General features: G+C 46.1%; 1 protein-coding gene across 5 annotated transcripts in view; it reads left to right on the top strand.

The window, feature by feature from the left end:
- Nucleotides 1–25,668, top strand: part of LOC140898677 (C-type lectin domain family 2 member B) — a 48,836-nt gene extending 23,168 nt beyond the window's left edge. For 3 of the 5 annotated variants that reach the window (XM_073312872.1, XM_073312855.2, XM_073312847.1), the window contains one exon: nt 8,953–9,798. In XM_073312872.1, the coding sequence (XP_073168973.1) occupies nt 8,953–8,973 (21 nt within the window). In that variant the 3' untranslated portion in view covers nt 8,974–9,798. Of the gene's footprint in view, nt 1–8,952; nt 9,799–24,186; nt 24,433–25,289 lie in introns of those variants that run through there. The other 2 variants (XR_012155063.2, XR_012155062.2) reach the window with 2 other exon arrangements.
- The last annotated feature ends 2,123 nt before the right edge of the window (nt 25,669–27,791 follow it).

Here is a 27,791-nt window from a genome sequence, read left to right as displayed (position 1 = left end):
ATTCCAGTGTTTCACCACCCTCCTAGTGAAAAAGTTTTTCCTAATATCCAACCTAAATCTCCCCCACTGCAACTTGAGACCATTACTCCTTGTCCTGTCATCTGCTGTCACTGAGAATAGTCTAGATCCATCCTCTTTGGATCCACCTTTCAGGTAGTTAAAAGCAGCTATCAAATCCCCCCTCATTCTTCTCTTCCATAGACTAAACAATCCCAGTTCCCTCAGCCTCTCCTCATAAGTCACATGTTCCAGACCCCTAATCATTTTTGTTGCCCTTCGCTGGACTCTCTCCAATTTATCCACATACTTCTTGTAGTGTGGGGCCCAAAACTGGACACAGTACTCCAGATGAGGCCTCACCAATGTCCAATAGAGGGGAACAATCACGTCCCTCAATCTGCTGGCAATGCCCCTACTTATACACCCCAAAATGCCATTGGTCTTCTTGGCAACAGGGGCACACTGTTGACTCATATCCAGCTTCTTGTCCACTGTCATCCCTAGATCCTTCTCTGCAGAACTGCTGCCTAGCCATTCGGTCCCTAGTCTGTAGCTGTGCATTGGATTCTTCCGTCCTAAGTGCAGGACTCTGCACTTGTCCTTGTTGAACCTCATCAGATTTCTTTTGGCCCAATCCTCCAATTTGTCTAGGTCCCTCTGTATCCTATCCCTACCCTCCAGCGTATCTACCACTCCTCCCAGTTTAGTGTCATCTGCAAACTTGCTGAGGGTGCAATCCACACCATCCTCTAGATCATTAATGAAGATATTGAACAAAACCCGCCCCAGGACCGACCCTTGGGGTACTCCGCTAGATACCGGCTGCCAACTAGACATGTAGCCATTGATCACTACCCGTTGATCCCTACAATCTAGCCAACTTTCTACCCACCTTGTAGTACATCCATCCAATCCCATACTTCTTTAACTTGCTGACAAGAATACTGTGGGAGACCATGTCAAAAGCTTTGCTAAAGTCGAGGAATAACACGTCCACTGCTTTCCCTTCATTCACAGAACCAGTTATCTCATCATAGAAGGCAATTAGATTCACCAAGGACAAGTCATGCCTGACTAATCCATGCTGACTGTTCCTGATCACTTTCCTCTCCTTTAAGTGCTTCAGAATTGATTCCTTGAGGACATGCTCCATGATTTTTCCGGGGACTGAGGTGAGGCTGATCGGCCTGTAGTTCCCAGGGTCCTCCTTCTTCCCTTTTTTAAAGATTGGCACTACATTAGCCTTTTTCCAGTCTTCTGGAACTTCCCGCTATCGCCATGAGTTTTCAAAGATAATGGCCAATGGTTCTGCAATCACATCTACCAATTCCTTTAGCACTCTCGGATGTAACGCATCCAGCCCCATGGACTTGTGCACGTCCAGTTTTTCTAAATAGTCCCGAACCACTTCTTCCTTCACAGAGGGCTGGCCATCTTCTCCCCATGCTGTGCTGCCCAGTGCAGTAGTCTGGGAGCTGACCTTGTCTGTGAAGACAGAGGCAAAAAAAGCATTGAGTACATTAGCTTTTTCCACAACCCCCTTCACTAGGTTGCCTCCCTCATTCAGTAAGGGGCCCACACTTTCCTTGGCTTTCTTCTTATTGCGAACATATCTGAAGAAACCCTTCTTGTTACTCTTAACATCCCTCACTAGCTGCAACTCCAGGTGTGATTTAGCCTTCCTGATTTCATTCCTACATGCCCGAGCAATATTTATATACTCATCCCTGGTCATTTGTCCAGTCTTCCACTTCTTGTAAGCTTCTTTTTTGTGTTCAAGATCAGCAAGGATTTCACTGTTAAGCCAAGCTGGTCGCCTGCCATATTTACTATTCTTTCTACGCATCGGGATGGTTTGTCCTTGTAACCTCAATAAAGATTCTTTAGAATACAGCCAGCTCTCCTGGACTCCTTTCCCCCTCATGTTATTCTCCCAGGGGATCTTGCCCATCAGTTCCCTGAGGGAGTTAAAGTCTGCTTTTCTGAAGTGCAGGGTCCGTATTCTGCTGCTTTCCTTTCTTCCTTGTGTCAGGATCCTGACCTTGACCATCTCATGGTCACTGCCTCCCAGGTTCCCATCCACTTTAGCTTCTCCTACTAATTCTTCCCGGTTTGTGAGCAGCAGATCAAGAAGAGCTCCGCCCTAGTTGGTTCCTCCAGCACTAGCACCAGGAAATTGTCCCCTACACTTTCCAAAAACTTCCTGGATTGTCTGTGCACCACTGCATTGCTCTCCCAGCAAATATCAGGATGATTGAAGTCGCCCATGAGAACCAGGGTGTGCGATCTAGTAGCTTCTGCGACTTGCCGGAAGAAAGCCTCATGCACCTCATCCCCCTGGTCCGGTGGTCTATAGCAGACTCCCACTACGACATCACCCTTGTTGCTCACGCTTCTAAACTTAATCCAGAGACTCTCAGGTTTTTCTGCAGTTTCATACTTGAGCTCTGAGCAGTCATACTGCTCCCTTACATACAGTGCAACTCCCCCACCTTTTCTGGCCTCCCTGTCCTTCCTGAACAGTTTATACCCATCCATGACAGTACTCCAGTCATGCAAGTTATCCCACTAAGTCTCTGTTATTCCAATCACATCATAATTCCCTGACTTTGCCAGGACCTACAGTTCTCCCTGCTTGTTTGTCAGGCTTTGTGTATTTGTATATAGGCACTTGAAATAATCTGCTGATCGCCCCTCGTTGTCAGTATGAGGCAGGAGCCCTCCCCTCTCACACACTCCTGCTCGTGCTTCCTCCTGGTATCCCGCTTCCCCACTTACCTCAGGGCTTTGGTCTCCTTCCCCCGGTGAACCTAGTTTAAAGCCCTCCTCACTAGGTTAGCCAGCCTGCTCGCGAAGATGCTCTTCCCTCTCTTCGTTAAGTGGAGCCCGTCTCTTCCTGGCACTCCTCCTTCTTGGAACACCATCCCATGGTCGAAGAATCCAAAGCCTTCTCTCCGACACCACCTGTGTAGCCATTCATTGACTTCCACGATTCGACGATCCCTACCCCGGCCTTTTCCTTCCACGGGGAGGATGGACGAGAACACCACTTGCGCCTCAAACTCCTTTATCCTTCTTCCCAGAGCCACATAGTCTGCAATGATCCGCTCAAGGTCATTCTTGGCAGTATCATTGGTGCCCATGTGGAAAAGCAGGAAGGGGTAGTGGTCCGAGGGCTTGATGAGTCTCGGCAGACTCTCCGTCACATCACGAATCTTAGCCCCTGACAAGCAGCAGACTTCTCTGTTTTCCCGGTCAGGGCGGCAGATAGATGACTCAGTCCCCCTGAGGAGAGAGTCCCCGATGACCACCACCCGCCTCCTTCTCTTGGGAGTGGTGGTCGTGGAACCCCCAACCTTAGGACAGTGCATCTCATGCCTTTCAACTGGTGGAGTCTCCTTCTGCTCCCTTCTCCCAGACGTATCATCTGGACCACTCCCCGCAATGGTACCTGTGGAGAGAAAATGAAAACGGTTACTTACCTGTATCTGTGTTGCTGGTACATGGACGTTCCCTCTTCTTTTTCTGGAGGTCACATGTTGCCAAATTTCTTCACCGTCCGCCTGTCCCCGCTGCACAGCCTGCTCTGAATCTTCAGAATCTTGTGCCTGTAGAAGCATATCCTGACGTCTTTCCAGAAAATCTTCAGTTTCTCTTATGCAACACAGGGTCGATACCTGTTGCTCCAGACCTTGAACCTTCTCTTCCAATATGGAGACCAGCTTGCACTTTGTGCACACAAAGTCGCTTCTGTCCTGTGGAAGAAAGACAAACATGGCACATCCAGTGCAGGTCACAACAGCTGAACACTCCCCATCCATATTACCTTCCTACTATGAGCTTCCTCAAGAGATGCAGTAATTACTCAGAGGAGTCGTTAGGGTGTAAGCCTCAGTCGGGACACATTTCTGTAATCTGCACGTCTAGTCTGGATATTATGGAGTATCTTGTCCCTGGCTGTCTCCTACTTGCTGCCGCAGCCAGTGCCTCCCTCCTCGCCCAGCTGCTGCTGAATCCCATCTACAGAGGTGTGTGATTAACGCTCATTAAAAAATATAACGTTAAGTTGTTTTGAGTTAATCACATGCATTAACTGAGAGTAATTGAAAGCCATAATAATAATTCTACATTTGTAAATTGCACTTTCATGATGAAGAGATTACACTACAGTGCTTGTATGAAGTGAATTGAAAAATACTATTTCTTTTGTTTTTCTTTTTTTACAGTGCAAATATTTGTAATCAAAAATAATATAAAATGAGCACAGCACAATTTGCATTCCATGTTGTAACTGAAAACAATATATTTGAAAATAGAAAAACATCCAAAAATATTTGTAATAAATTTAAGTTCGTCTTCTATTATTGGTTAACTGTGCTATTAAAACTGTGATTAATTGTGACTATTTTTTAAAATCTAGATAATTTGTTTTGCATTAATCGCTTGAGTTAACTGCAATTAATTTCAGAGTGGTAGTCGTGTTAGTCTGTATCAGCAAAAACAACAAGGAGTTCTTGTGGAACCTTAGAGACTAACCAATTTATTTGGGCATAAGCTTTTGTGGGCTAAAACCCACTTCATCAGGTGCATGGAGTGGAACATACAGTAGGGAGGTATAAATACACAGCATATGAAAAGATGGGAGTTGCCTTACCAAGTAGGGGTTCGGTGCTAACAAGACAATTCAGTTAAGGTGGAAGTGGCCTATTCTCAACAGTTGACAAGAAGGGGTGGAAATCACTTTTGTAGTGCTAATGAGGACAATGTAAATAAGGTGGCACATTTCAAACAGTTGACAAGAAGGTGTGAGTATCAGCAAGGGGAAATTAGTTTTTGTAGTCCACTCCCAGTGTTTATTCAGGGCTAATTTGATGGTGTTCAGTTTGCAAATTAATTCCAGTTCTGCAGTTTCTTGTTGGAGTTTGTTTTTGAAGTTTTGTTGTTGAAGAATTGCCACGTTTAAGTCTGTTATTGAGTGTCCAGGGAGATTGAAGTGTTCTCCTACTGGTTTTTGAATGTTACAATCCCTGATGTCAGATTTGAGACCATTTATTCTTTTCCATACAGACTGTCTGGTTTGGCCAATGTACATGGCAAAGGGGCATTGCTGGCACATGATGGCATATATCACATTGGTAGATGTGCAGGTGAATGAGCCCCTGATGGTGTGGCTGATGTGATTAGGTGCTATGATGGTGTCCCTTGAATAGATATGCGGACAGAGTTGGCACTGGGTTTGTTGCAGGATTTGGTTCCTGGGTTAGTGTTTTTGTTGTGTGGTGTGTAGTTGCTGGTGAGTATTTGTTTCAGGTTGGGGGGCTGTCTGTAAGCGAGGACTGACCTGTCTCCCAAGGTCTGTGAGAGTGAGGCATCGTCCTTCAGGATAGGTTGTAGATCCTTGATGATGCGCTGGAGCGGTTTTAGTTGGGGGCTGTAGGTGACGGCTAGTGGCATTCTGTTACTTTCTTTGTTGTGCCTGTCCTATAGTAGGTGACTTCTGGGTACCCTTCTGGCTCTGTCAATCTGTTTCTTCACTTCACCAGGAGGGTATTGTAGTTTTAAGAACATTTGATAGAGATCCTGTAGGTGTTTGTCTCTGTCTGAGGGATTGGAGCAAATGTGGTTGTGTCTTAGAGCTTGGCTTTAGACAATGGATCATGTGATGTGGTCTGGATGAAAGCTGGAGGCATGTAGGTAAGCAAAGCAGTCAGTAGATTTCCAGTATAGGGTGGTGTTTATGTGACCATCACTTATTAGCACTGTAGTGTCCAGGAAGTGGATCTCTTGTGTGGACTGGTCCAGGCTGAGGTTGATGGAGGGGTGGAAATTGTTGAAATCCTGGTGGAATTCCTTAAGGGCCTCCTTCCCATGGGTCCAGATGAAGAAGATGTCATCAATGGAGCGCAAGTAGAGTAGGGGCTTTAGGGGACGAGAGCTGAGGAAGCGTTGTTCTAAGTCAGCCATAAAAATATTGGCATACTGTGGGGCCATGCGGGTACCCATAGCAGTCCCGCCCAAATAAATGTGTTAGTCTCTAAGGTGCCACAAGGACTCCTTGTTGTTTTTGCGATTAATTGACAGCCCTATTTTTAACTTTTATTATCAGAGTCACCAATTCTAGCCTCTTTTTACTGCTGTGGTGCTATGTAAACAAGCCAGAATATAGTGGCCAGTTTCCTCCAGTTCCACATGTCTCCCCCCGTTCACCCATGCACACACCAATTCCTCTCCCCAGGGGCGTGCACAAGGAGGGGTAAGCAGGTACATGGCACTCCCCCCAGTAATTGGCAGGGACACAGAACTCCTCCAGCCCCGGGGTCATGGTGGGAACTTACAGCTCCTCTGGTCCCAGGGCCATGGCGGGGTGAGTGAGCTCCTTTGGCTGGTGGCCAACAGGAGAGGGCACAGAACGTGCCCCTCCAAAAGTGGTGGAACTTAAATTCCTACACATGCCCCTTACTCCCCATTACTGTCTCCAACATTTCCCTTCAATTTTCCTCTCCCTGCTGTTCCTCACATTTCCCTGCACACTCACATACATGCATGCACCCGCGTATGCGCACACCGATTTCCTCCTCTGTTCTGTTCACAAATGTCCTTACACTACACTGCCAAATGTCCCGCTCCTGCCCTCTCTGTTGAGTAGATCTGGTGCAACAGTAATTTTTAAAAATAAGTGCTTAGTATTAGAACTGCCCTCTTTCAAAATAGCCACATAGAGCCACCGTCTTCCTGAGAACAGTTTGGCTTCACACCACTTGGGAACAATGGAAGATGGTAGCTGTCAAGGCTGAATCCCCACTCTGGCACTTCGAGTGCAGAAGGTGGGGGCCTGCAAGGATTCTAAAAATTAATACTGGCCACTCCAAGCTTGTATTAAACTTCCAAGGTTACAGCTTCTCTCTGACCTTGGCCTAGTAAACGCTGCCACCACCCAAATGCAAAAAACCCCTTGGACCTAGGAAGGAGCATTTGGGAATTCCTCCCTGTGGGGTACCCTCAAGCCCTGTCCCCACCCATCCCCCTCCGGGGAAGAGCTGAGAAAGAAAACAAAGGAAATTAGCTGTTGCTACCAGCTAATCAAACAACATGCACAAACCTCTTAGGACACGAAAAATCCAATCCTGTTCTTAAAAAAGTTAAATTCTATTAAAAACAAAATGGAAGAAAATACATCTGGAATTTAGGCTTTTGCTAGATTTTAAAAGAGCAATTCCAAAAATTAAGCACCCAAATAGCTTTCTTGGGGTTTCAGCTTAAAGGTTACAAGCAAACAAAAGCATCTGGGGTTATCACAGAGAAGTCCACAAGCCTTAAAAAATAAACAGAAACAAACCTAATCTCATCTTTCTAAACATTCCTAATTTACTTACATATTTGGGGGGGTTTCAAATAAGTAATTCTAGGTATAATCCGATGATGTCTCCAACCTGGCTTAAAGCTGTTTATAGCGTAGTCATAGCCCTGACTTTGCTCTGTTCCCTCCTCTCCGGAGAACAACCACAGACACAAAGGGAAAGCTTCCCTCCCGATTTAAAAAGTTTTAGCCTTCCCATTGGCTCTTTTGGTCAGGTGCCCTTTTCTTTACCTGGGGACGTTTTTAACCCTTTACAGGTAAAGCAAGTAGAGAACAGCTACCAAAAGGGATTTTACAGCTAACTGGCTGGCTGGGTGTCCATAAAGGAGAACTACCCCCCTCCCCCTTCATTTATCACAGTAGCCATTTTGAGAGAGGGCATTTTTGTGAATGGCATCCCTTTAGCTTCATTCTCATTGAGAACATAGGAGATAGCAGCCATTTTGAAAGAGTTCCATGATGGAGAACAGTATTTGACAGCTTCTGCTGAAGGACAAACATCTGAAACAGGTATGAAGAATAACAGGAAAAATGGCTGTTGATACTAAAGATAATTCTCAAAATATAGCCAATGCACAATCCATGAGTTTTAACTATATGGGACAATTTAAGGGTTTGTGTTATTCCATTATGAAGATCATTTGGGACATAAAAATGGTCTGACACGGGGGGCTAAACTTTAATTTTAAAAATTATTTTTAACTCAAACCAAGTAACAAATTTAGTTGTGAATTCTCAGGAAATTCCTTCTGTACTCAGAGTAAGTGCTGTAATTTTAGGGTAGATGTCCTGTATTCTTCTTGTCTTACAAAGTGGTTATACCATTGCTTTATAGTGGAAAACTCAACTCAGCCTTAATTATGGAATTGTGAGCAGCACTTCCATAATAATATACAAAGGGAAAACTCAGTAAAAAAAAACAACAACAGCCTTTAAATTAGGAGACAGGCTGAATCTATCATGATTTTAACATAGTTGTAATGGACTGTCTTTTTTTTTAAACAAGAAAAATAAAAAAAAAGGTAATGGAAAATTGAAGATCTTTTAACTAAAACTGGTAGAAGGCAGGAATGAAATACTAAGAAAAAGTGAATATCTGTACATTGAGCTGTAAGTGAATCCCTGAACCACGGAGATTCAAGCAGGTAGCTGATAAAATTTTTTAAAAAGCCAGTCTGGTAAGCATATTTAAAAAGGAAAGTACAGTGATCCTGGCAGTTACTGTCTGTTAAATCTACCTTCACTCCATAATGGAGAAAACTTAAGAGAAAATATGTTTTCACTTAGAGGCTAATGGAATTAGTTGATGAGCAATAAAGTGTCAGGTTTATAAAGAATAAATCATGTTAAATACACTTGATTGTTTTTTGTGAAGAAATGCAGCAGTTATGTATATACCGTATCTGGAATTTAGTAAAACTTTTTATGCCATTGCAAAATCTTAATTGGAACGTTTAATTCAATCTGAAGTGACGCAAGTAGTCACATGAATTGAAATTAGCTTCAGTAGAAGTTTTGCCTCATAGAAGACAGCAGGATGTGAATGTCATGCTGGAAATTATTTCCCGAAGACTGTTTTATCACATATTTTTCAGGTTTCGCATACAGGATCATGAAGAATGTGCCTACACAGATTCATCTAGTATCTCTACATCAGCATGTTCTTTACCCAGGCGCTGGATCTGCAGCCGCCATCCCTCCAAGTGAACAGTGCAAGGGGATCTTTAACAACCAAAAGTGGGCCAGAGTTTTACCATCACTTCAAAAAGGTGGCATCTCTAGCCCCACAGCACCAGAGGTGAAAGTAACATAAAACTCTTACCGGTACGGGGGCCCGGCTCCAGGCCCTCGGAAGGGGCAGGGCCTCAGGCGGAAGGGGTGGGGCTGGGGCTCAGCCTCCCCCAGCCAACCCTTCCATGCTGCCCGGCCCGGCCCGCACCGCCCAGGGCTCTGGCAGCGGTTTAAATCACCCGGGACTCTGGGCACTGCTGGCCCCGAGGCAGCTGCCCCTTTTGCCCCCTCTCAGTGGCCCAGGGGGCCAAAAGGGCCAGTGACGTTAAAGCGAGAAGTTTTGTATCATCTGCCAATTTTGCCACCTCAAACTTGTTTTTTGGGCAGTCAAGTGAATAAGGGCAGTCAAAGTTCTGCTAGCCCTATGGAGCTGAGAGGACACTTATACACTGAGAGGACAGCCTCCTGACAAGATACCAGTTCACAGCAGTGTTAAAAAAAAGCTTTGCCCTAGTGCAGTCTCCACCTGGCTAACTTTGGCACACATCTTTTGAGGACTTGGGCAGGCTATAGGGTACTGGAAATAGAATTGTTACAGGACTTGCATCCACGCAGCTCAGAAGAACTGGAAAGGTTCCATAGGTAGCAGGTATAAGAGGCCACCTTTGGAGCTGCCACTGAAAGAGAGGGGGCAGCGCGAAGGGTGGGGGGGAGAAGAGGCATGAGCAGCAGGTAGGGGGGCCTCGGAGTGGGGACCAACCAGGGCTGGGGATAGAGCATGGGCGGGGCTTCCAGGGGTGGAGGTTGAATTGGGGCACGCCTTGGGATGGGGCCACGGTCCAGGCACACACAGCCTCACTAAATGGAGGATTGACGTGCTGCCCGTGATAGGTTCATTGCTTTGGGAATCATAGAACAAATAGAAGAACCAGCAGAGTTGTGTACATTTGTTGGTCACTGCAGGAAAAAAAGATGGACCCCTTCACTTATTTATAGACCCCAGAGAATTAAATAAATATGTTAGTAGGAACATTTTCCACTGCCTACAAGAGGAGGAATTTTGGGGAGATGGCTGGTGCCCTTATTAAAACAGAGCGTAGGTTTGTGTACATTCAATACCCCTTGGGGAGACACTATTTCCACAGACAGCCATTTGGGTTGTTTACACCCAACATGTTTCACTGAAAAATACACCAAATTTTGATGGGTTTAGAGGGCACTGAGGTTTATGTAGAAGACATTTTGATCGGGGGGAAAAACAGGACAAGGGCATGACCAGCAGCTCCAGGCTGCTTTGGAAAGAGCCGAGCAGCAGGGCTAAAGCTAAGCAACCAAAAATGTAAATTTCATGTAATGGATATAAGAATACCTGCGAGAGAAGTTAACACAGCAAGGTGTAGAGGTAGATCACAGTAAGGTTGAGGCCATCACCAACATTGTTGGATCATATTAAAGAAGTTCTAAAATCATAAATGAGTTTGATTCCCCATAGTTTAAATTCCATGGTATTACTAATTAAGAGGTCTCTTGGTTTTTGGTACTGTTTCTCTCCCTCTATGTGTGAAACTTGCAAGCTGCTAATTGTGTTAGTACATTCTAAGACAGAGTCTGTTCTCAAAGCAATTTTTTGTAACAACAACTACTCACAGAGAGGGAGACTCAAAGCAATACTCTGTAACAACAGAAACAGCACCCAGAGACTCCCCGCCCTTTTGTTGTATTCATCTTGCTTTGTTAACAATTGTGATTAAAATAAAGGATGTATGTGGATGGATGCTTGGTGTGGATAATAACTGACTGATCAGGGAGGTGCCAGCCTAAGAATCCAGTGTCCATTGGCTGAAGAAGGCGTCAAGTGGAAATAACCGGAGGACCCCCGGAGGGCAGACTGGAATCCACCCAACAGCCTCAAGGATGGGAGAACCAAAGAACATGATAACATCTGGCAGCACGGAGCTGTCAGGAATGTGACATCTGCTGATTGATTCAGCAACAGCATGATGAAGCAATTCCCATAGACTGGCATAGGAAGAAATTCCTATAAAAATGGACTCTAGAAAGTGAGAACGTTGGGGTCTGATTCTGCAAATCAACTTCCAGGAGCATCAGATGAGCATCTGACAAGGCCCTGCTCCCTCCTCATGTCTAGGCCACCTGGCCAGTGGCGTGGCATGAGCAACTCTAAGGCTGGTTACTATGATAACAACCTTGCAGAACCTGTGTGTGTGTATGAATGAATGTGTGAATAAATATGAAATTGAATGGAATGTTATAGCTATAACTAACTGCTTACTATGATTCTTTCTGTATTCACAATAAATGTGGCATTTTGCCTTTTCCCCTTTAATAAGATCCTGCTGGTTTTTATTTTATTGGTATAACAACATGCCTGCCTCTAGACAAAGAAAGGGTACAAAGATTCTTTGGAATGGGGAACTATATAAGGGAATCTATCCCTAATCTAGCTGCTCAAACCAGTAACCTGAAACTGCTGTTCTACAAAGATATCCACTGGACATGGGATGCAAATTCTAATAAACAGTCTGAGAAACGGAAGGAGTTAATTAAAGAGGCCCCAGGGCTAAGGTTCTATGACAGGAAGCACAAAACAGTGTTGTCCATGGGTTGCCCCTGAAGAGGGTACTGGTACAGTCCTCTTACGGAAGTATAGTCAAAACTAGAGACCAATGATGTATGTGTCGAAGGTGCTAACAAAAACAGAGTGTCAATAGGAAGTTTCAGAGTAGCAGCCGTGTTAGTCTGTATCAGCAAAAAGAGCAGGAGTACTTGTGGCACCTTAGAGACTAACAAATTTATTTGAGCATAAGCTTTTGTGAGCTACAGCTCACTTCATTGGTATGGACCAGCCTGAACTAATGGACTTACTGCTGCCTGATAACAGTGGTGCTGATGTCTCAGGGGAGCCTGAAAGGTCCACACAACAGCAGAAGGCACCTCAGAGACTAATTGAACATTGTTAGTTTAGTTACTAGGTTGGCTAAAAGTAGTTCAAATTCTGTATTATATTGATTTGATTGTTAATTATTATTATGTTTGACTGGGGAAGGAAGATGTGAGGAACTGTACTTTTAAGAGGCTCTGGCCTGTTGGAACTAGTTGTTATGTTATGAAAAGACTCAAGTTATGCAATACTGATCTATTACAATATTGCCAATCTCAAGAGATCAAAAACATGTCAGACATAAAAATCATGAGATTAAAAAAAATCAAATCATATTTTTTAGTCTGTCTTTTGACTTTTAAAATCATATCTACTTTTGTCACTGTGTGTGATAAATCAGATTGAAAAGTCAACCATACACAAAAATGCACACCTTCCCTGACTGTTCAGATGGAGACTCCACTTACTTCCTCCCCCCCATTGATAAGAGAACTCCCATCCATTGCTACCTGTGTCTTGACTCTTCTCTCCTTGTTTCCCACCTTCCCCCCATATTCCCCTCCTCAACGTTCCTCCCTAATTCTCCTCCTTCCCATTTTCCTGACTGGTCACCTGCACCTTCATAAATCAGACACAAAGGATTGTGATGTTATTTTTGAATATACTGTACAAAGGCTATAAAATAGAGCTGGAAAGTGAACTGTGAATATCCAAGAAACACAAAGCATCCGCCCCATGGATCAAGTTTTTAAATGAATTTTTTAGTAAAGATTAGGTGAGCTGCAAAAATCTTTACATGAAGAAGGTCTTGCTGGAGGATTCTCTGCACCCTGAAGTCTTTAAACCATGATATGAGGACTTCAATAGTGCAGACATAGGTGAGAGGTTTATTACAGGAGTGGGTGGGTGAGATTCTGTGGCCTGCGTTGTGCAGGAGGTCAGACTAGATGATCATAATGGTCCCTTCTGACCTTAATATCTATGAGTCTATCTACACATCTTTATAATGTCAGCAACCCTGCTAACTGCTGGAAAACCCTCACCCAAGTAGAGCTTTCTATGTCTCGGTGCAGTAATTATATTTAGCATTCTTAATATGTTTTTTTTTTTCAAATAAGCAATTCAATCACATTCAAAGTGTTTCAAAAATATCTTGAAATCAGCCTTTCTTTGTATAATTTTGATAACTACATAAACTGCACCGACTTTCCAGTGTGCTGGGGAGTGCTCAACCCTCAGCTCTGCCCCAGGCCCTGCCCCCACTCCACCCCTTCCCCCAAGGCCCCATTCCACCCAACCTTTTCCCACCCCACACCCACCTCTTCCCGCCCACACTCCACCCCACTCTGCCTGTTCCCGCACAGTTCCACCCCCTCCCCCGAGTGAGGCCATTCCCACTCCTCCCTCTCCCCCCCAGCCTTCTGCACACTGCAAAACAGCTGATTGCGGTGGGTGAGAGGCGCGGGGAGGTGCTGATGTGTGGGGCCTGCTGGTGGGCAGGAGGAACGGGAGGTGCTGATGGGGGGGCTGCCAGTGTGTGCTCAGCACCCACCATTTTTTCCCCATGGCTGCTCCAGCCCTGGAGCACCCACAGAGTCAGCGCCTATGACATAAATATATAAATTATCCAGTAATTACAATAAATCGTTTAGGTTTTTAAAAAAGATCTCATTTTAATTGCACTAATTAAATAGTTTAAAATAATTATTTTTTATTTTAAATTATACTTCTCTCCCACTGTACTGGGGCTTCTCCTCTGCCCAGGTCTCTGCAGCACCACTTCCCCAACTCCCCCAAGTCCAGGGCAACAAGAGACAGCAACTGAGCATGGGCCTAGCAGCGACTCTTCTCCAACTCCCTCTTCCCCTGTTCCAGACCTCTCTCTGCTAAGGCTGATACATACATGAAGGCAGTGATGAGCTGCCAAAATCTTAACAAGTTCTGATGTAAGGGATGTCCCCAGTATGTATTTTTTGTACCAACAGAGTTACCATACGTCCGTATTTTCCCAGGAGGAATTTTTAAATTTTAAAATTTAAATTTAAAATTTAAATTTTAAAAATTCCTCCGGACGGCGATTTAAGAACCAAAAAGCCGGACTTGTCTGGGAAAATACAGGTGTATGTTAACCCCGCCTAAAGTTCTTTTTTTAAAAGATGGGCCTGAACTAGAAATGAGCTCCGTTTCACATGTGTGGGTCCCCGCCACTCCCTGGGGGTGTGCTAGGGCGACCAGATGTCCCGATTTTATAAAAACAGTCCCGGTTTTGAGGTCTTTTTCTTATATAGGCTCCTATTACCCCCAACCCCATGTCCTGATTTTTCACACTTGCTGTCTGGTCACCCTAGGGTGTGCACATGTGTGGGTCTCAGCTGCTCCCTGCCCCCCTCATTGAAGCAGGTGTGCAGGGTTACTACCCTGGGAACTGCAGGACACCAGTGGACATGGGACCAGCTGCAGACAGGGGCATGGGGCAGGACTAGCTGGGGGTAGGAGGTGCAGGGCTGGCTGTGGGCAGGGCAGGGGGTGCAGAGCTGGCTGGAGACAGGAGGGTCCAGGGTTGGCTGGAGGCAAGGGGGTGTGGGGCTGGCTGGAGACAGGGCAGGGGCTGACTGGAGGTAGGGGCTGGCTGCAGACAGGGCAGGGGGGTGAAGGGCTGGCTGGAGACAGGAGATGGCTGCGGGCAGGGCAGGGGGTGCGGCAGAGGCTGGCTGCAGGCAGGGCAGGGGGTGGCTGGAGACAGGGGCTGGCTGCGGGCAGGGCAGGGGGTGTGGCTGGGGCTGGCTGCAGGCAGGGCAGGGGGTGCGGCAAGGGCTGCTGCGGGCAGGGCAGAGGGTATGGGGGTGGCTGGAGACAGGCTGGCTGCGGGCAGGGCAGGGGGTGCGGCAGGGGTTGGTGAGGGCAGGGCAGAGGGTGTGGGGGTGGCTGGAGATAGGGGCTGGCTGCGGGCAGGGGGTGCGTGCAGCAGGGGTTGGCTGGATACAGGGCAGGGGCTGTGGCAGGGGCTGGCTGCAGGCAGGGGGTGCAGGGCTGGCTGGAGACAAGGCAGCGGGTGCATGCGACAGGGGCTGGCTGCAGGCAGGGCAGAAGACAACCATTTCCCGCCTTTTTTCAGCTATCATGAACCGAACAGCACCTCTTCCAGTGCCACTCTGCTCTCCTACGTTTTGAGCCCTTTTTCCAGGATTACCCGTGCAGGCGCCATAGCCATGGAGCCCACTCAGATCTCCGCTGCAGTTTTGACCATTGTAAATACCTTGCGCATTATCCAGCAGTATGTGCAGTACCTGCAAAACCGGGCGAGGGAGTGACAATAGCCAATTATGATAGTGATGAGGACATGGACACAGACGTTCCTAGAAGCATGGCATGTGGCGATTGGGAGATCATGGTGGTGATGGGCCAGGTTCATGCCGTGGAACGCTGATTCTGGGCCCGGGAAACAAGCACAGACTGGTGGGACCGCATAGTGTTACCGGTCTGGGATGATTCCCAGTGGCTGAGAAACTTTCGTATGCGTAGGGCCACTTTCATGGAACGTTGTGACTTGCTGTCCCCTGCCCTGAAGCACAAAGACATCAAAATGAGAGCAGCCCTCACAGTTGAGAAGCGAGTGGCGATAGCCCTGTGGAAACTTGCAACGCCAGACAGCTACCGGTCAGTCGGGAATCAGTTTGGACTGGGCAGATCTACTGTGGGGGCTGCTGTGCTGCAAGTAGCCAACACAATCATTGACCAGCTGCTATCAAGGGTAGTGTCTTTGGGAAATGTGCAGACCATTGTGCATGACTTTAATGCACTGGGGTTCCCTAACTGCGGCAGGGCGATAGACGGAACCCATATCCCTATCTTGGCCCCGGCACACCAGGGCAGCCAGTACATATACCCCAAGGGGTACTTTTCAATGGTGCTGCAAGCACTGGTGGATCACAAGAGACGTTTCACTGACGTTTCACCAACATCAATGTGGGATGGCTGGGAAAGGGTCATCTTCAGGAACTCTGGTCTGTTTGAACAGCTGCAGGAAGGGACTTAACTTCCCAGACCAGAAAATTACTGTTGGGGATGTTGAAATGCCAATAGTTACCCTTGGGGACCCAGCCTACCCCTTAATGCCATGGCTCATGAAGCCGTACACAGGCAGCCTGGACAGTAGTCAGGAGCTGTTCAACTACAGGCTGAGCAAGTGCAGAATGGTGGTAGAATGTGCATTTGGACGTTTAAAGGCGCGCTGGCGCAGTTGACTGACTCAGCTAGAGCTCAGCGAAACCAATATTCCCATTGTTGTTACTGCTTGCTGTGTGCCCCACAATATGTGTGAGAGTAAGGGGGATGGGGAGGGGGGAAGGGGTATTGGGTTAGAGTGGTGGTAGCGGAGGGAAGGACAAGTCCAGAAAGCAAATCAAAATTTAGGATATGCCAGCTTTCTGCTGCTTGTGCAATCCTCTGGGATTGACTGTGTGGGTCCTCATAGCTCCCCAGCCCGCCATGTTCTTGGGTGTCTGGGTGAGGAGGCTATGAAACTTGGGGAGGAGGGAGGGCAGTTATTCAGGAGCTGCAGCGGCAGTCTGTGGTCTTGCTGCCTTTCCCGCATTAGATCCACCATACAGCGGAGCATGTCAGTTTGCTCCCCCATGAGCTTGACCATAGCATCCTGCCTGCTCTCATCGCACGCGTCCTTCCTCTCTTCGTATTCATGTAATGCTTTACACAACTCCGCAATTGTTTGCCTCCACGCATTCAGCTGGGCCCTATCAGTGCGGGAGGACTGCATGAGCTTGGCAAACATGTCGTCCCGAGTTCATTTTTTCCACCTTCTAATCTGAACCAGCCTCTGGGATGGAGTAGATAGGGGCCGCGTTGAAACATTTGCACGTGCTGGGGGAGGAGAAAAAGGGAGGGTAGTATTTTAAAAGATACATTTTAGAGAACAAAGGGGACACTCTTTCTCCATGAAACAGGCAATTCATAGTACACAGCACATGTTCTTTCTGTACAAGGTTTGCCTCTTATACTGAAGTGCCTGCCACTTTGGTGTGAGTAAGTTATCACATGCGGCCGGGCAACAGAATTCAGCTTGCAGGCAGCCATGGTAAGCCCTAGGGGCACGCTGGATTCTGCTTCTTCTACATTAATTTCAATGCTTTCAAACTGCCGGGCCCCCTTTCCCATAGCAAGCAATGCCTGATGGGTTTGCCATATAAAAGGAGGGCCTGCGGGCTCTCTGGGATGATCGCTTCACACTACCCCCTCCCCCCCACACACCGCGTGGCTCTGATGAGGCTCTGAGCAGGAACTAGCTCTTTAAACTAAACGGAAACAGCCCAGCACGGCTGGGTTTCCCCCCACCCCCCACCGTGTGGCTCTGATCTAGCTCTCACTCACCAGAAGTGCCTTCTCCAGGGTCATGGTCCGGGAGCGTGCCTTGGGCGTGGGGGGAGGCTATTGGCTCCAGCGTTAAGAATAGTTCCTGGCTAGGGGGGAAAACGGATTCCCCACTTGCTGCCTATGCACTGTCCTCCTCCTCTTCGTCCTCCAAAAACTCATCCTCCTCGCCCCGTGCTACTCCCCCCTTGCAGGTGTCCATGGACAGTGGTGGGGTAGTGGTGTCATCACCCCTCCATAATTGCATGCAGCTCACGGTAGAAGCGGCATGTATGGGGCTGTGACCAGAGTGCCCGTTCACCTCCCTGGCTTTTTGGTACACTTGCCTGAGCTCCTTGATTTTTGTACGACATTGTTCTGTGTCCCTGGAGTAGCCTCTTTCCGTCATGGCCCTGGAGACTTTAGCGTATGTATTTGCGTTTCTTTTTTTGGAAGGTAGTTCTGCCATAACAGATCTGTCTCCCCAACATGCAATGAGATCCAGTACCTCCCATTCGGACCATGCTGGAGCTCGTCTGCGAATCCGGGACTGCGTGGTCTCTTGTGATGGTGGACTCTGCATGGTCGCCTGTGATGATGGACTGTGCTGATGCTGACCTGTGTTGATGGTGAGCAAACAGGAAATTTAAAAGTTCTCGGGGCTTTTACTGCCTACCTGGCTAGTGCATCGGAGTTGAGAGTGTTGTCCAGAGCGGTCACAATGAGCATTCTGGGATAGCTCCCAGAGGCCAATAACGTCGAATTGCGTCCACAGTACCTGTAACCTGGAACTGCAATCTCAATTTTAGCGCTACTCCACTTGCCGAGGTGGAGTACAGAAATCGGATTAAAGAGCCCTTTAAATAAAAAAAAAACTGGTTTGGTCATGTGGACAAAATAAGTTTTATTTCGAAGTAACTCGACTAATTCCGAAATAACTGTGTACTGTTGACAAGGCCTAATATAATTTATTTAAATTAATACTGACAGAGAACACTTTCTCCTTTCTCCTATGCAGGCACCAGATAATTTCTTTTCTCTTTAAACCTTCCCAGCATGAAGCTTATAGCACCATCAAAAGGCGCAAGCTATCTGTTCTCTTTCAATATGTCATGTGCAATCACCTTATGTATGTGGGGTTGCCCTTTGTACAGCCAACTCATTTCCACATTGTGTGTTTCCCTTTGCACATCTGATCAAATTTAGCTAGAATGGAGGGACACTTCTCTTGGGGCTAGCAGATGTATGAAGTATAAAGGTGGGAGTTCTGATGCTGCCTGCATATCAGTCGTGTATCAAGTTCTCTCTGTGTAATTTCAGTGTTGGCACGTGGATTCCCCTGGTGCAGCTGCTGCACTGGCAAATAGTATTGTGGGACTTCCCCCACCCCAAAATGTAGGTGCAATAGAGACAAATAGAGTGTGGCGTGGCAGAAAGCTTGACTAGATCCCTCATCCCATTGGAGCTGCTGTGCCGGCATATGGCGTGCATTTAGGTGGAGGGAGGTCCTTGGTGATTCCCACACATCGGCTGAGTATGTGCTTGGGGTTCCTTCAGTGCAGCTGCCACATTGATGGGAAAAGGAGAGCGGTGTGTAGGAGAGCGGGGAGTACAGAGGACATGAAACTGCCCCATCAGCACATAGGATTGGGAAAGGGTTTCTTCAGTGCTCCTACTACATTAGCAGAGTGAGAGTTTGGGGTGTTTCCTAAGTGGAGCTGCGCATTACCACTGTAAGTGGGGAGGGGCTGTGGGTTCCTACTCCGTACAGTCACCACTTCAGCACAGTAGGATGCCTGAGTTCCTCTCAGTGCAGCTAGTAATTGGGAAAGTAGGATAACGGTAATGTGGGGCTGGAGTTCATGCAGTGCAGATGCTGTATCAGGGTCATGTTGACACTGAGGGACAGGGAACACCCCCGCTACAACTGCCATGTCTCCGGACTCCGTGTGTGTGTGACATGAATTTTCAGAAACCAGGGTATAAGATAGTAGGGGTCCTTTCCTGCAGCAGATGTAGTGTAGGGCTCTCCTTTCAGTAGTGTTACCATATCAGCCCAATAGCATGGGTGGCCTTCCCTTTGTGCAGCCACAACATCATCCTGTGTGTTTGAAAGCAACTTCAGTGAAGATATTGCAGATATATGTGCTGTCAAAAGCACTTAGTGCCAGGGAAGTATTAGTATATGCCAGTGGTCAAGCCAGAGGAAAACTAGAATTTCCATCCTGTGGTAAATTCTGCTATTTCAACAGTTTTCAGCCTGAATCAGGAGGAAAAGTCAAAATACTGAAATTTGTTGCAGAAGGAAAAGTTAAGAAAAAACTTGATTCAAAATGTTTGTTCCAACCTTTTCAGCCAAAATGAAATATTCTGACATTCCCAAATCAAAATGTTTTACTTCTCAGTTTAACTTGGAAGTGCATCTGCCCTAGTACCTCATGAGTGTTGTAATGCGGGTGCTTCGTGTGCCCATCTTTCTTTCTGCGGGGCTACACATCCCATGTTGCACCATAGTCTTTGCTCTGGTTGAACCACTCTGGTATATCATGGGAATCTCATACAAACATTTCAATGGAATATTCTTGACCAGTTCTAGCAAAGAGTTGCATGTTTTATGTAATTTTTGACACTGGAATAGATGGGACAAACGCAAAACAGGGGTGGGAAGGGTGACAGTTGGTGGGCAGAGTTAAAGCATAGGAAAGAACTCTACAATTTAACAATATAAGAGACAAATTAACATCACTTTTTGGATGATTATGCCCACCCTTTATTTGGAACAGAAGGTCGGATTAATAGCCATATTGGACCTGCCTTTGGGAGTTGTGTCAAATTCTGTTTTCATTAAAAATCTCCACAAAATAGGGTAGATTTTTTCAGTTTTTCATCTTAATCTGAGATTTTTTGAGTTCTGACACAAGGTGTGATGTGTAGGCACCACCTCTGCTGCCATCGTGCTGTCTTTCGTCAGACGGGAATGACCTGTAGGCTGGGCCAAGCTACCCCAGTGAATATGCGCTGAGAGCATGTTATAAGAGAACAATAATAACGTTTGCTCTCCAATTATTTAGCTTCTTGGGACCCAACGTGAAAAGATCCATGTCTTGATAACTGGCTGCTCTACAAAGGAAAATGTTACTACCTTTCTGATGAAGTAAAGTATTGGGAGACTAGTGAGGAATTCTGTTCTCAACAAGATGCTTTACTTGCTGTAATTGAAAGCAAAGAGGAATTGGTAAGTAGATCCATAGGTTCCGAGGCCAGAAGTCCTCAGAAAAAGTAGGCCACAGAACTTCTCCAAAAATAATTCCTAGAGTAGATTCTTTAGAAAAAGATCCACTCTTGATTTAAAAATTGTCAGTGATGGAGAAGCCACCACAACCCTCTGTAAATTGTTCCAAGGGTTAGTTACTCTCACTGTAAAAAATGTACACCTTATTTCCAGTCTGAATTGGTCTAGCTTTGACTTCTCACCATTGGATGGTGTTATACCATTTTCTGCTAGACTGAAGAGCCCATTAGCAAATATTTGTTCCCTGTGTAGATACTACACAATAAAGACTGTGATCAAAGTAAAGTGTAAGGATGTTCTCTGAAACATAATTTTTCTGTCAATATTTATTAAACCTCAAAACTCCTTTGTGAACAAAATCCACTGTAGTGATGGGAAAGTATTTGGGGCTATTTGTTGTCAGGGGATTATCCAGTTTGGGTTATCAAGATATTATTTTATTCCAGAGCAAATTGACACTTTAGCACAGGGAATATGAAATTTGTTCTGTAGAGAGGTCCAAATTCCATTTTTAAATATGTTAAGAGCACTGTGGCATAAATTTAGGACCCCATACTCTCCTCAGTCCATAGTATATCTCCAACTGATGTCAATGGGAGGTTTGCACAAAGATCAAGAGTAGAATATGGACTTTACATAATTGACATTTTTCTTATTATCTAATACTCAGTACTTTATCGTCACATTCAGTATCACTCAGTGGGAAAATAAAATTGCTTTTAGGGTCCCCATTATTTCTGCTCTTAATTGCTTTTCCTTCCTATAGTGCAGGGGTGGGCAAACTTTATGGCCCGAGGGCCACATCTGGGTATGGAAATTGTATTGTGGGCCATGTTATGCTCACGAAATTGGGGTTGTGGTGTGGGAGGTGAGGACTCTGGCTGCGGGTGTGGGCTCCGGGGTGGAGGTAGAAATGAGGAGTTCAGGATGCAGGAGGGGGCTCCAGGCTGGGGCAGGGTGGGTGGGGTGCGGGGGGGGGGGTGAGGGCTCCAGCTGAGGGTGCAGGCTCTGGGGTGGGGCTGGGGATGAGGGGTTTGGGGTGTAGGAGGGGCTCTGGGCTGGGACTGAGGAGTTTGGAGAGCAGGAGGGAAATGAGGGCTGGGGCATGGGTGTGTGTGTGAGGGCACTGGCTGGGGGAGCAGGCTGTGGGGTGGGACTGGGGATGAGGGGTTTAGGGTGCAGGAGGGTGCTCCAGGCTGGGACCGAGGGGTTCAGAGGGCGGGATTGGATTAAAGGACAGTCTGTGCATAGATACAAAGGGTAAGAAAATAAAATATTATTCTGCAATATTAGCTGTTTAAGTCCTCAGTAATGTAAAGAGAAAGTAGAGCATGTCCACAACTATAGACTAAAATATTCAAATGTGGGTGCCTAAAGTTAGGTTTATTTAGGAACCTAAATAAAACTGTCCTGATTTTTCAGAGGTGCTGAGCATCCACAAATCCCACTGACATCAGTGGGAGCTCCAGGTGCTCCACACCTCCAGAAATCCCAGCAGTCATGTTCTCCTTGCTAAATATGGATGTAGGTGCTTAACTTTAGGCACCCACATTGGAACATTTTGGCCCACACATTTATAAAAATAAAAGGAAAGGAAAAAAGTAACAGTGTGGCTAGTACCGTTTAAGTACTTCATTGCTCCTGCATGGATGAAATCCTGACCCTACCAAAGTCAATAGCAAATAGCAAAACTCCCACAGATTTCAATAGTGCCAGGATTTCAGCCAATGTTTTTGGAACCAAGCGCTGCTTAAGTGAGTTGACACTATGGGCCAGATTTTTAAAGGAATTTAGGCACCTTACAATACAGACAGGAGTTTTTGAAAATCCTACTAGGTGCCTAAGTGACAAAAATCAATGTGAGTTAGGTGTCTAGGTACTTTTGAGAATCCTATTAAGTGCCCCTGCATCATTAGATACCTAAATACCTTTAAGAATGTGGATCCATGTTCTTAACCTAGGCATTCCCCAACAGGTGCATCTTATATTCCAGGGGTGGGCAAACTTTTTGGCCCAAGGGCCACATCTGGATATGGAAATTGTATGGAGGGCCATGAATGCTCATGAAATTAGTGGTTGGGGGATAGCTCAGTGGTTTGAGCATTAGCCTGCTAACCCAGGGTTGTGAGTTCAATCATTGAGGGGGCAATTTAGGGATCTGGGGCAAAAATTGGGGATTGGTCCTGCTTTCAGCTGGGGGTTGGACTAGATGATCTCCTGAGGTCCCCTCCAACCCTGATATTCTATAATTCTGTGTTGGGGTGAGGGTGCAGGAGGATGCTCCGGGCTGGGATGGAGAGGGTTGGAGTGTAGGAGGGGGAACAGGGCTGGGGCAAGGGGTTGGGGTGCAGGAGGGAGGGGGTGCAGGCGGTGCATACCTCAAGCAGCTCCTAGAAGCAGGAGCACGTCCCCACTCTGGCTCCTACATGTAGGCACAGCCAGGCAGCTCTGCGCGCTGTCCCATCTGCAGGCACCTCCCCTGCAGCTCCCATTGGCTGCAGTTCCCAGACAATGGGAGCTGCAGGGGAGGTGCTTGGGGCAGGGGCAGCATGCGGAGCCCCCTGGCTGCCCCTACACATAGGAGCCAGAGGGGGGACATGCCGCTGCTTCCAAGAGCTGTGTGGAGTGGGGCAAGCCCCTGACCCCACTCCCTGGCGGGAGCTAGAGGACTGGATTAAAATGTCTGGAGGGCCAGATGTGGCCCCCGGGCTGTAGTTTGCCCAGCCCTGTTATATTCAGAAGACTTCATGGAAGGAGGCTGTAGTGTGGTGGGCCTGCCCACTGGCTCAGGGGACAAAACAATCAGATACTCCCACTCTATGTCAGCCTTCTGCACAGACTCTTTTACTTTCTGTCACTTTTCTATGTTCCTTATGGTTTTGTAACAAATGATAGTCCTGACCTGGACTGATGCTGCAGGATCCCCACCCCACAGCTCATGGAATCGGATCACAGCCCTCTCTTAATCTCAGGACACCAACCTTGCCAGAAAAGTGTTTATACCTTCTCACCTCCACCCCACAACAGCACTGAGGCCTCACTTAGATCTTCCAGCTGGGAATCAGAGCCAATTATTAGCTGCTGTTTAATTTGATCAGCTAGTTCCCAATACCTGCCCGCTGGGCTTCTCCTTATAGAAAAGCCACAAGAAAAGCAGCACAAGTAGAAAGGGTACAAGGTACATGAGGCATGAAAAGTGGTATTGTTTCATATTCTCTGTGTATATATAAAGCCTGCTGCAGTTTCCACAATATGCATCTGAAGAAGTGAGCTGTAGCTCATGAAAGCTTATGCTCTAATAAATTGGTTAGTCTCTAAGGTGCCACAAGTCCTCCTTTTCATTTTAACGCTGAGACTTTTAAAAGCAGGCACCTATTTAGGTGCCTAAATACAGACTTATGGGCATGACTTTAGGCACCCATTTAAAAAAAAAATCTTGGCTTCTGTTTTCAAAATCCACAACAAAAGTTTGAATTGGGCAATACATAAAACAATTATAAATAACTAATATTAATACCTTTTCACTCCTTAACTCTTCAGATTCAGAATGTGAGCTCTGCCCCAATGCATGGGTGTTGCACAGTGGGAGATGTTACTGTTACTCAGAAGATCATGAGACTTGGAACTACAATAAAGAATATTGTTCAGAAAAATATCTGAGCTCCTTGTTATTGAAGATGAAACTGAAATGGTAAAGCTGCATTGCTTACTGTGTTTCAACTTCTGATCTCATTTACATGGATATAAATCTGAAAAAGAGCAGAATATTTCCCCGTATTAACAGAGGTCAGTTCTATAAATATGCTCATATAATGCAATATTAATGGCTAGTAAGCAAGTGCGCTGAGGGAAAATAGACCCCTGTATATGAAGAAAACTCTTGGCTGTCTGTATGAATGATGTGATGTGCATCAGCCTAAATTTCACATAAACAATATTTGCAGTAATTTGTCTTAGTGATAAACCCCAACAACAATAGATATTTAGTAACTTATTCAGGGATTTCTGTCCTTCAATTTTTGTCCTAAACTTCTGTGCACAACTAAACCACCCCGAAGGCTGCTGCTTTTCACCGGTGGGTGGAGTGATTACTCTGCATACCTTAGGCCTCCTTTGCAGAATTTTAAATGTCTGTACAAGGCAGTGGAGAATCACGTCCCATGGGCCAAATCCTAAACAACAACTTTGTCACTCCTGCAACAAAAAGGGACTAGAAAGCAGCTGGACCTCCCCAAATGGGGACTTCCCCAACATTTTTTGGATCTTCAGTTGACAGAATTAGTGAAGTGCTCTTCAGCATCCCTAACCCCTGCAGTTCCTCGGCAATAAGACACATTAAAAGCCGGTGTGCTTTAGAACCTGCAGCTGGTCTGAAGTAAGCTAGCATGGGCTGGGGAGAGCACAGAATAGACCCCAAGATCTGCCTCCCATGCCACTCCCCCATAGCAGCTGTAACCAGTGAATCTGGGCACAGCTGCAAATCTGGCCCCATGTGCATAGTTTGATGGTTTGTAAAACACTTTTGAATCCTTAGGCATGAAAAGTGCACAAGCAAATATTGTGTTACTATTGAACTTTATTACCACTGGAGTTTTGCAACATGCCATTATTATTAGGGTGTAATGATGTAATTCTATCTGTAGGAATTTATAAACAAATTAAAGGACAAAGATGCTGTTTTTCTTTGGACTGGATTAAATTATGAAGAGAAGAAAGGAAGACGGATATGGCTTGATGAGTCCAAACAACAGGGACAGAGGTAGATTAATTTTCAAATAAGAACATTGAACATTTCCAGACACTATATTGAAAGCTTTTAGGTTTTTGCCTCTGGAGACGTGAGGTCAGATTCTCAGCCCCCAATACTTACACTGCTGTATGAAGGAGCTGTAAACAGGGCAGCTAGCATATTTACTTATGTCTTCAAGGATGCTTGAAATTCTACATCATCTGCCAATTTTTCCTCTGTGCTAGTTGTTTGTTTACAGCATTAATCCTCTCTCAAAAGTAACACTGAATACTACTCCCCTACCCTGGATCGCCAACTCGAGAAAGGGGCCAACCACCTGAAAATCAGTGGAGTTGAGGCTGCTCAGCACCTTTGCAAGAGGCATTCAGCAGCTCTCAGGATCAGGTGCTAAGTCATGCCTTTTGTGCTGCTAATTAGGCCCAGTACAAACCGACGGATATGGCTTGATGAGTCCAAACAACAGGGACAGAGGTAGATTAATTTTCAAATAAGAACATTGAACATTTCCAGACACTATATTGAAAGCTTTTAGGTTTTTGCCTCTGGAGACCTGAGGTCAGATTCTCAGCCCCCAGTATTTACACTGCTGTATGAAGGAGCTGTAAGGAGCCTGGCGTAAAGCTGGAGGGGAAAAGGGATCTCCCGAGTAACTTACCCACCTCAAGAACCTTAGAAGCCTTGCAGAGATGTGAATTGCCCCATTCATTTCTATGGTGTGTTCTCTTTCTCGGTCCCCACTGGCTCCCAGCTTCCAAACAAAGAGCCAATCAGGCCAGCAACTTTCCCGACTCTCCACCCAACAGTGGGTAGGGTCAAAATATTTCTCCCCAATAGAGAGGCAGTAAACAGACCCTGCATGTCTGACATGGGCAGATGACCTAATAAGTGGGCAGTGGTGCTTCTGCACAGAGGGTGTGGAGCAGATCCTGAGGAGCTGCATGAGTCTACAGTTTTGATGTGCAACCCTTCTCAAGTTTTCAAAAATGTTTTCCATGCCTGTGATCCCCCTTTACTTTACGCCCTGCTCACCTGCAGCCCTGGCCATCACTTTAACTTGCCTCAGTTGCTTGGACAAGTATATTCCTCTCCCCCACCCACAGATGATTTATCCATACAAGGGCACATTGAAAACAAAGTAAAGCACACCAGAACCTCGAGCCCACTCTTGACAGGTGTAAATGACTATACAAGGTGCAAGCAGTGTTACACAAGTCCCTGAATTTTCTTCCTTGCATTCCATGTTGAATTGCAGTGAATTCTGCTGCCCTGAGACTCATTATCAGATGTAATCCGTGCTTGAAGAGGAATATCCTACTTCACAGCATTAATAATGCTGCTGCAAAAAAGGGAGTGAGAGAAGGTTACTAGATGATGGAGAAGAAAGGAGATGCATGTCATCCCTCTGCTGAGCAGAAGCAGATGTCCAGGGACTTGCAAGTCAGCTTCTTATTGGAGGAGCAATTAGTGATGGAATCTGGGTACATACATTTACTGCAAGTTGATTATTTTACACTGTAGACAGCAGTCCCTGAATAGAGGTGGCCATAACCAGCATCCAGTCAAATCCCTCTGTCATCAGTGGCGAGTTCCCAGAGAGCAACTCTGCCTCAAGAATTGACTCTAGTTACAGAGATTAAGGCAGAGAACAAACTCCCTTGCTGCTCATAACAGCTCCCCCGAAAAGAACAAACACAACAACATTTTCAAATACTGAACAGTGAACTTACTAAGGCTCCTCACTATTCAAATGTGCTTACAAACCTCTGTTATCAGGAGCACTAAATTTCTCCAAACGACCTTATGACGATTTGTTGTGGGGGGTGGGAGTGGAGAGAGGAGAGAAAGGTATTCAGCCATTCTTGTTTTTTTTTAACCATTCATTATCAATGGTGCTAACTGCATTTATCGGCTTTTATACAGCACCAATCCCTGCTACAGTTGTGCGGGGGGAGGTGCTGTTTATGTACAGGGTAGTGGCAGATGCTGCCATTGCCTGAATTGTAACTGGAATTGTGTTTTGATTGTTTGCATGCACACAAAGCCGTAGAGACTTTCATCTAATCCTTTTCTGTGTTGTAGAGTTCTGCCGCATTGAAAACTAGTGTGCTTTCTGCATTACTTTAACTGCATTTTCCCCTCCCTCCTGTGTATTCCTGGGATTTGGATATTTCTGAAGCTGGGGGGTTGGGGTTGGGTGTCCACCAGCAGCCCATGAGGAAGGAGCAGAGGCTATTAATGGTAAGGAAAATTTACTGATATTTTAAAAAGAATTAAAATGTTGATAGGGTGCTTCAGAGGGTCCTGGGGCTTCATTACTGGTTGGCAATGTCTTCTTTAAAGGCTGGCCAACATTTGGAAAACATAGTGGTTTTCAACGCATCAGAACGGAATAGAG

This window comes from Lepidochelys kempii, chromosome 1 (assembly GCF_965140285.1).
Source record: "Lepidochelys kempii isolate rLepKem1 chromosome 1, rLepKem1.hap1, whole genome shotgun sequence".
In the NCBI taxonomy this organism is placed as follows: domain Eukaryota; kingdom Metazoa; phylum Chordata; order Testudines; family Cheloniidae; genus Lepidochelys; species Lepidochelys kempii.
This window is presented reverse-complemented; position numbering and strand designations above follow the sequence as displayed.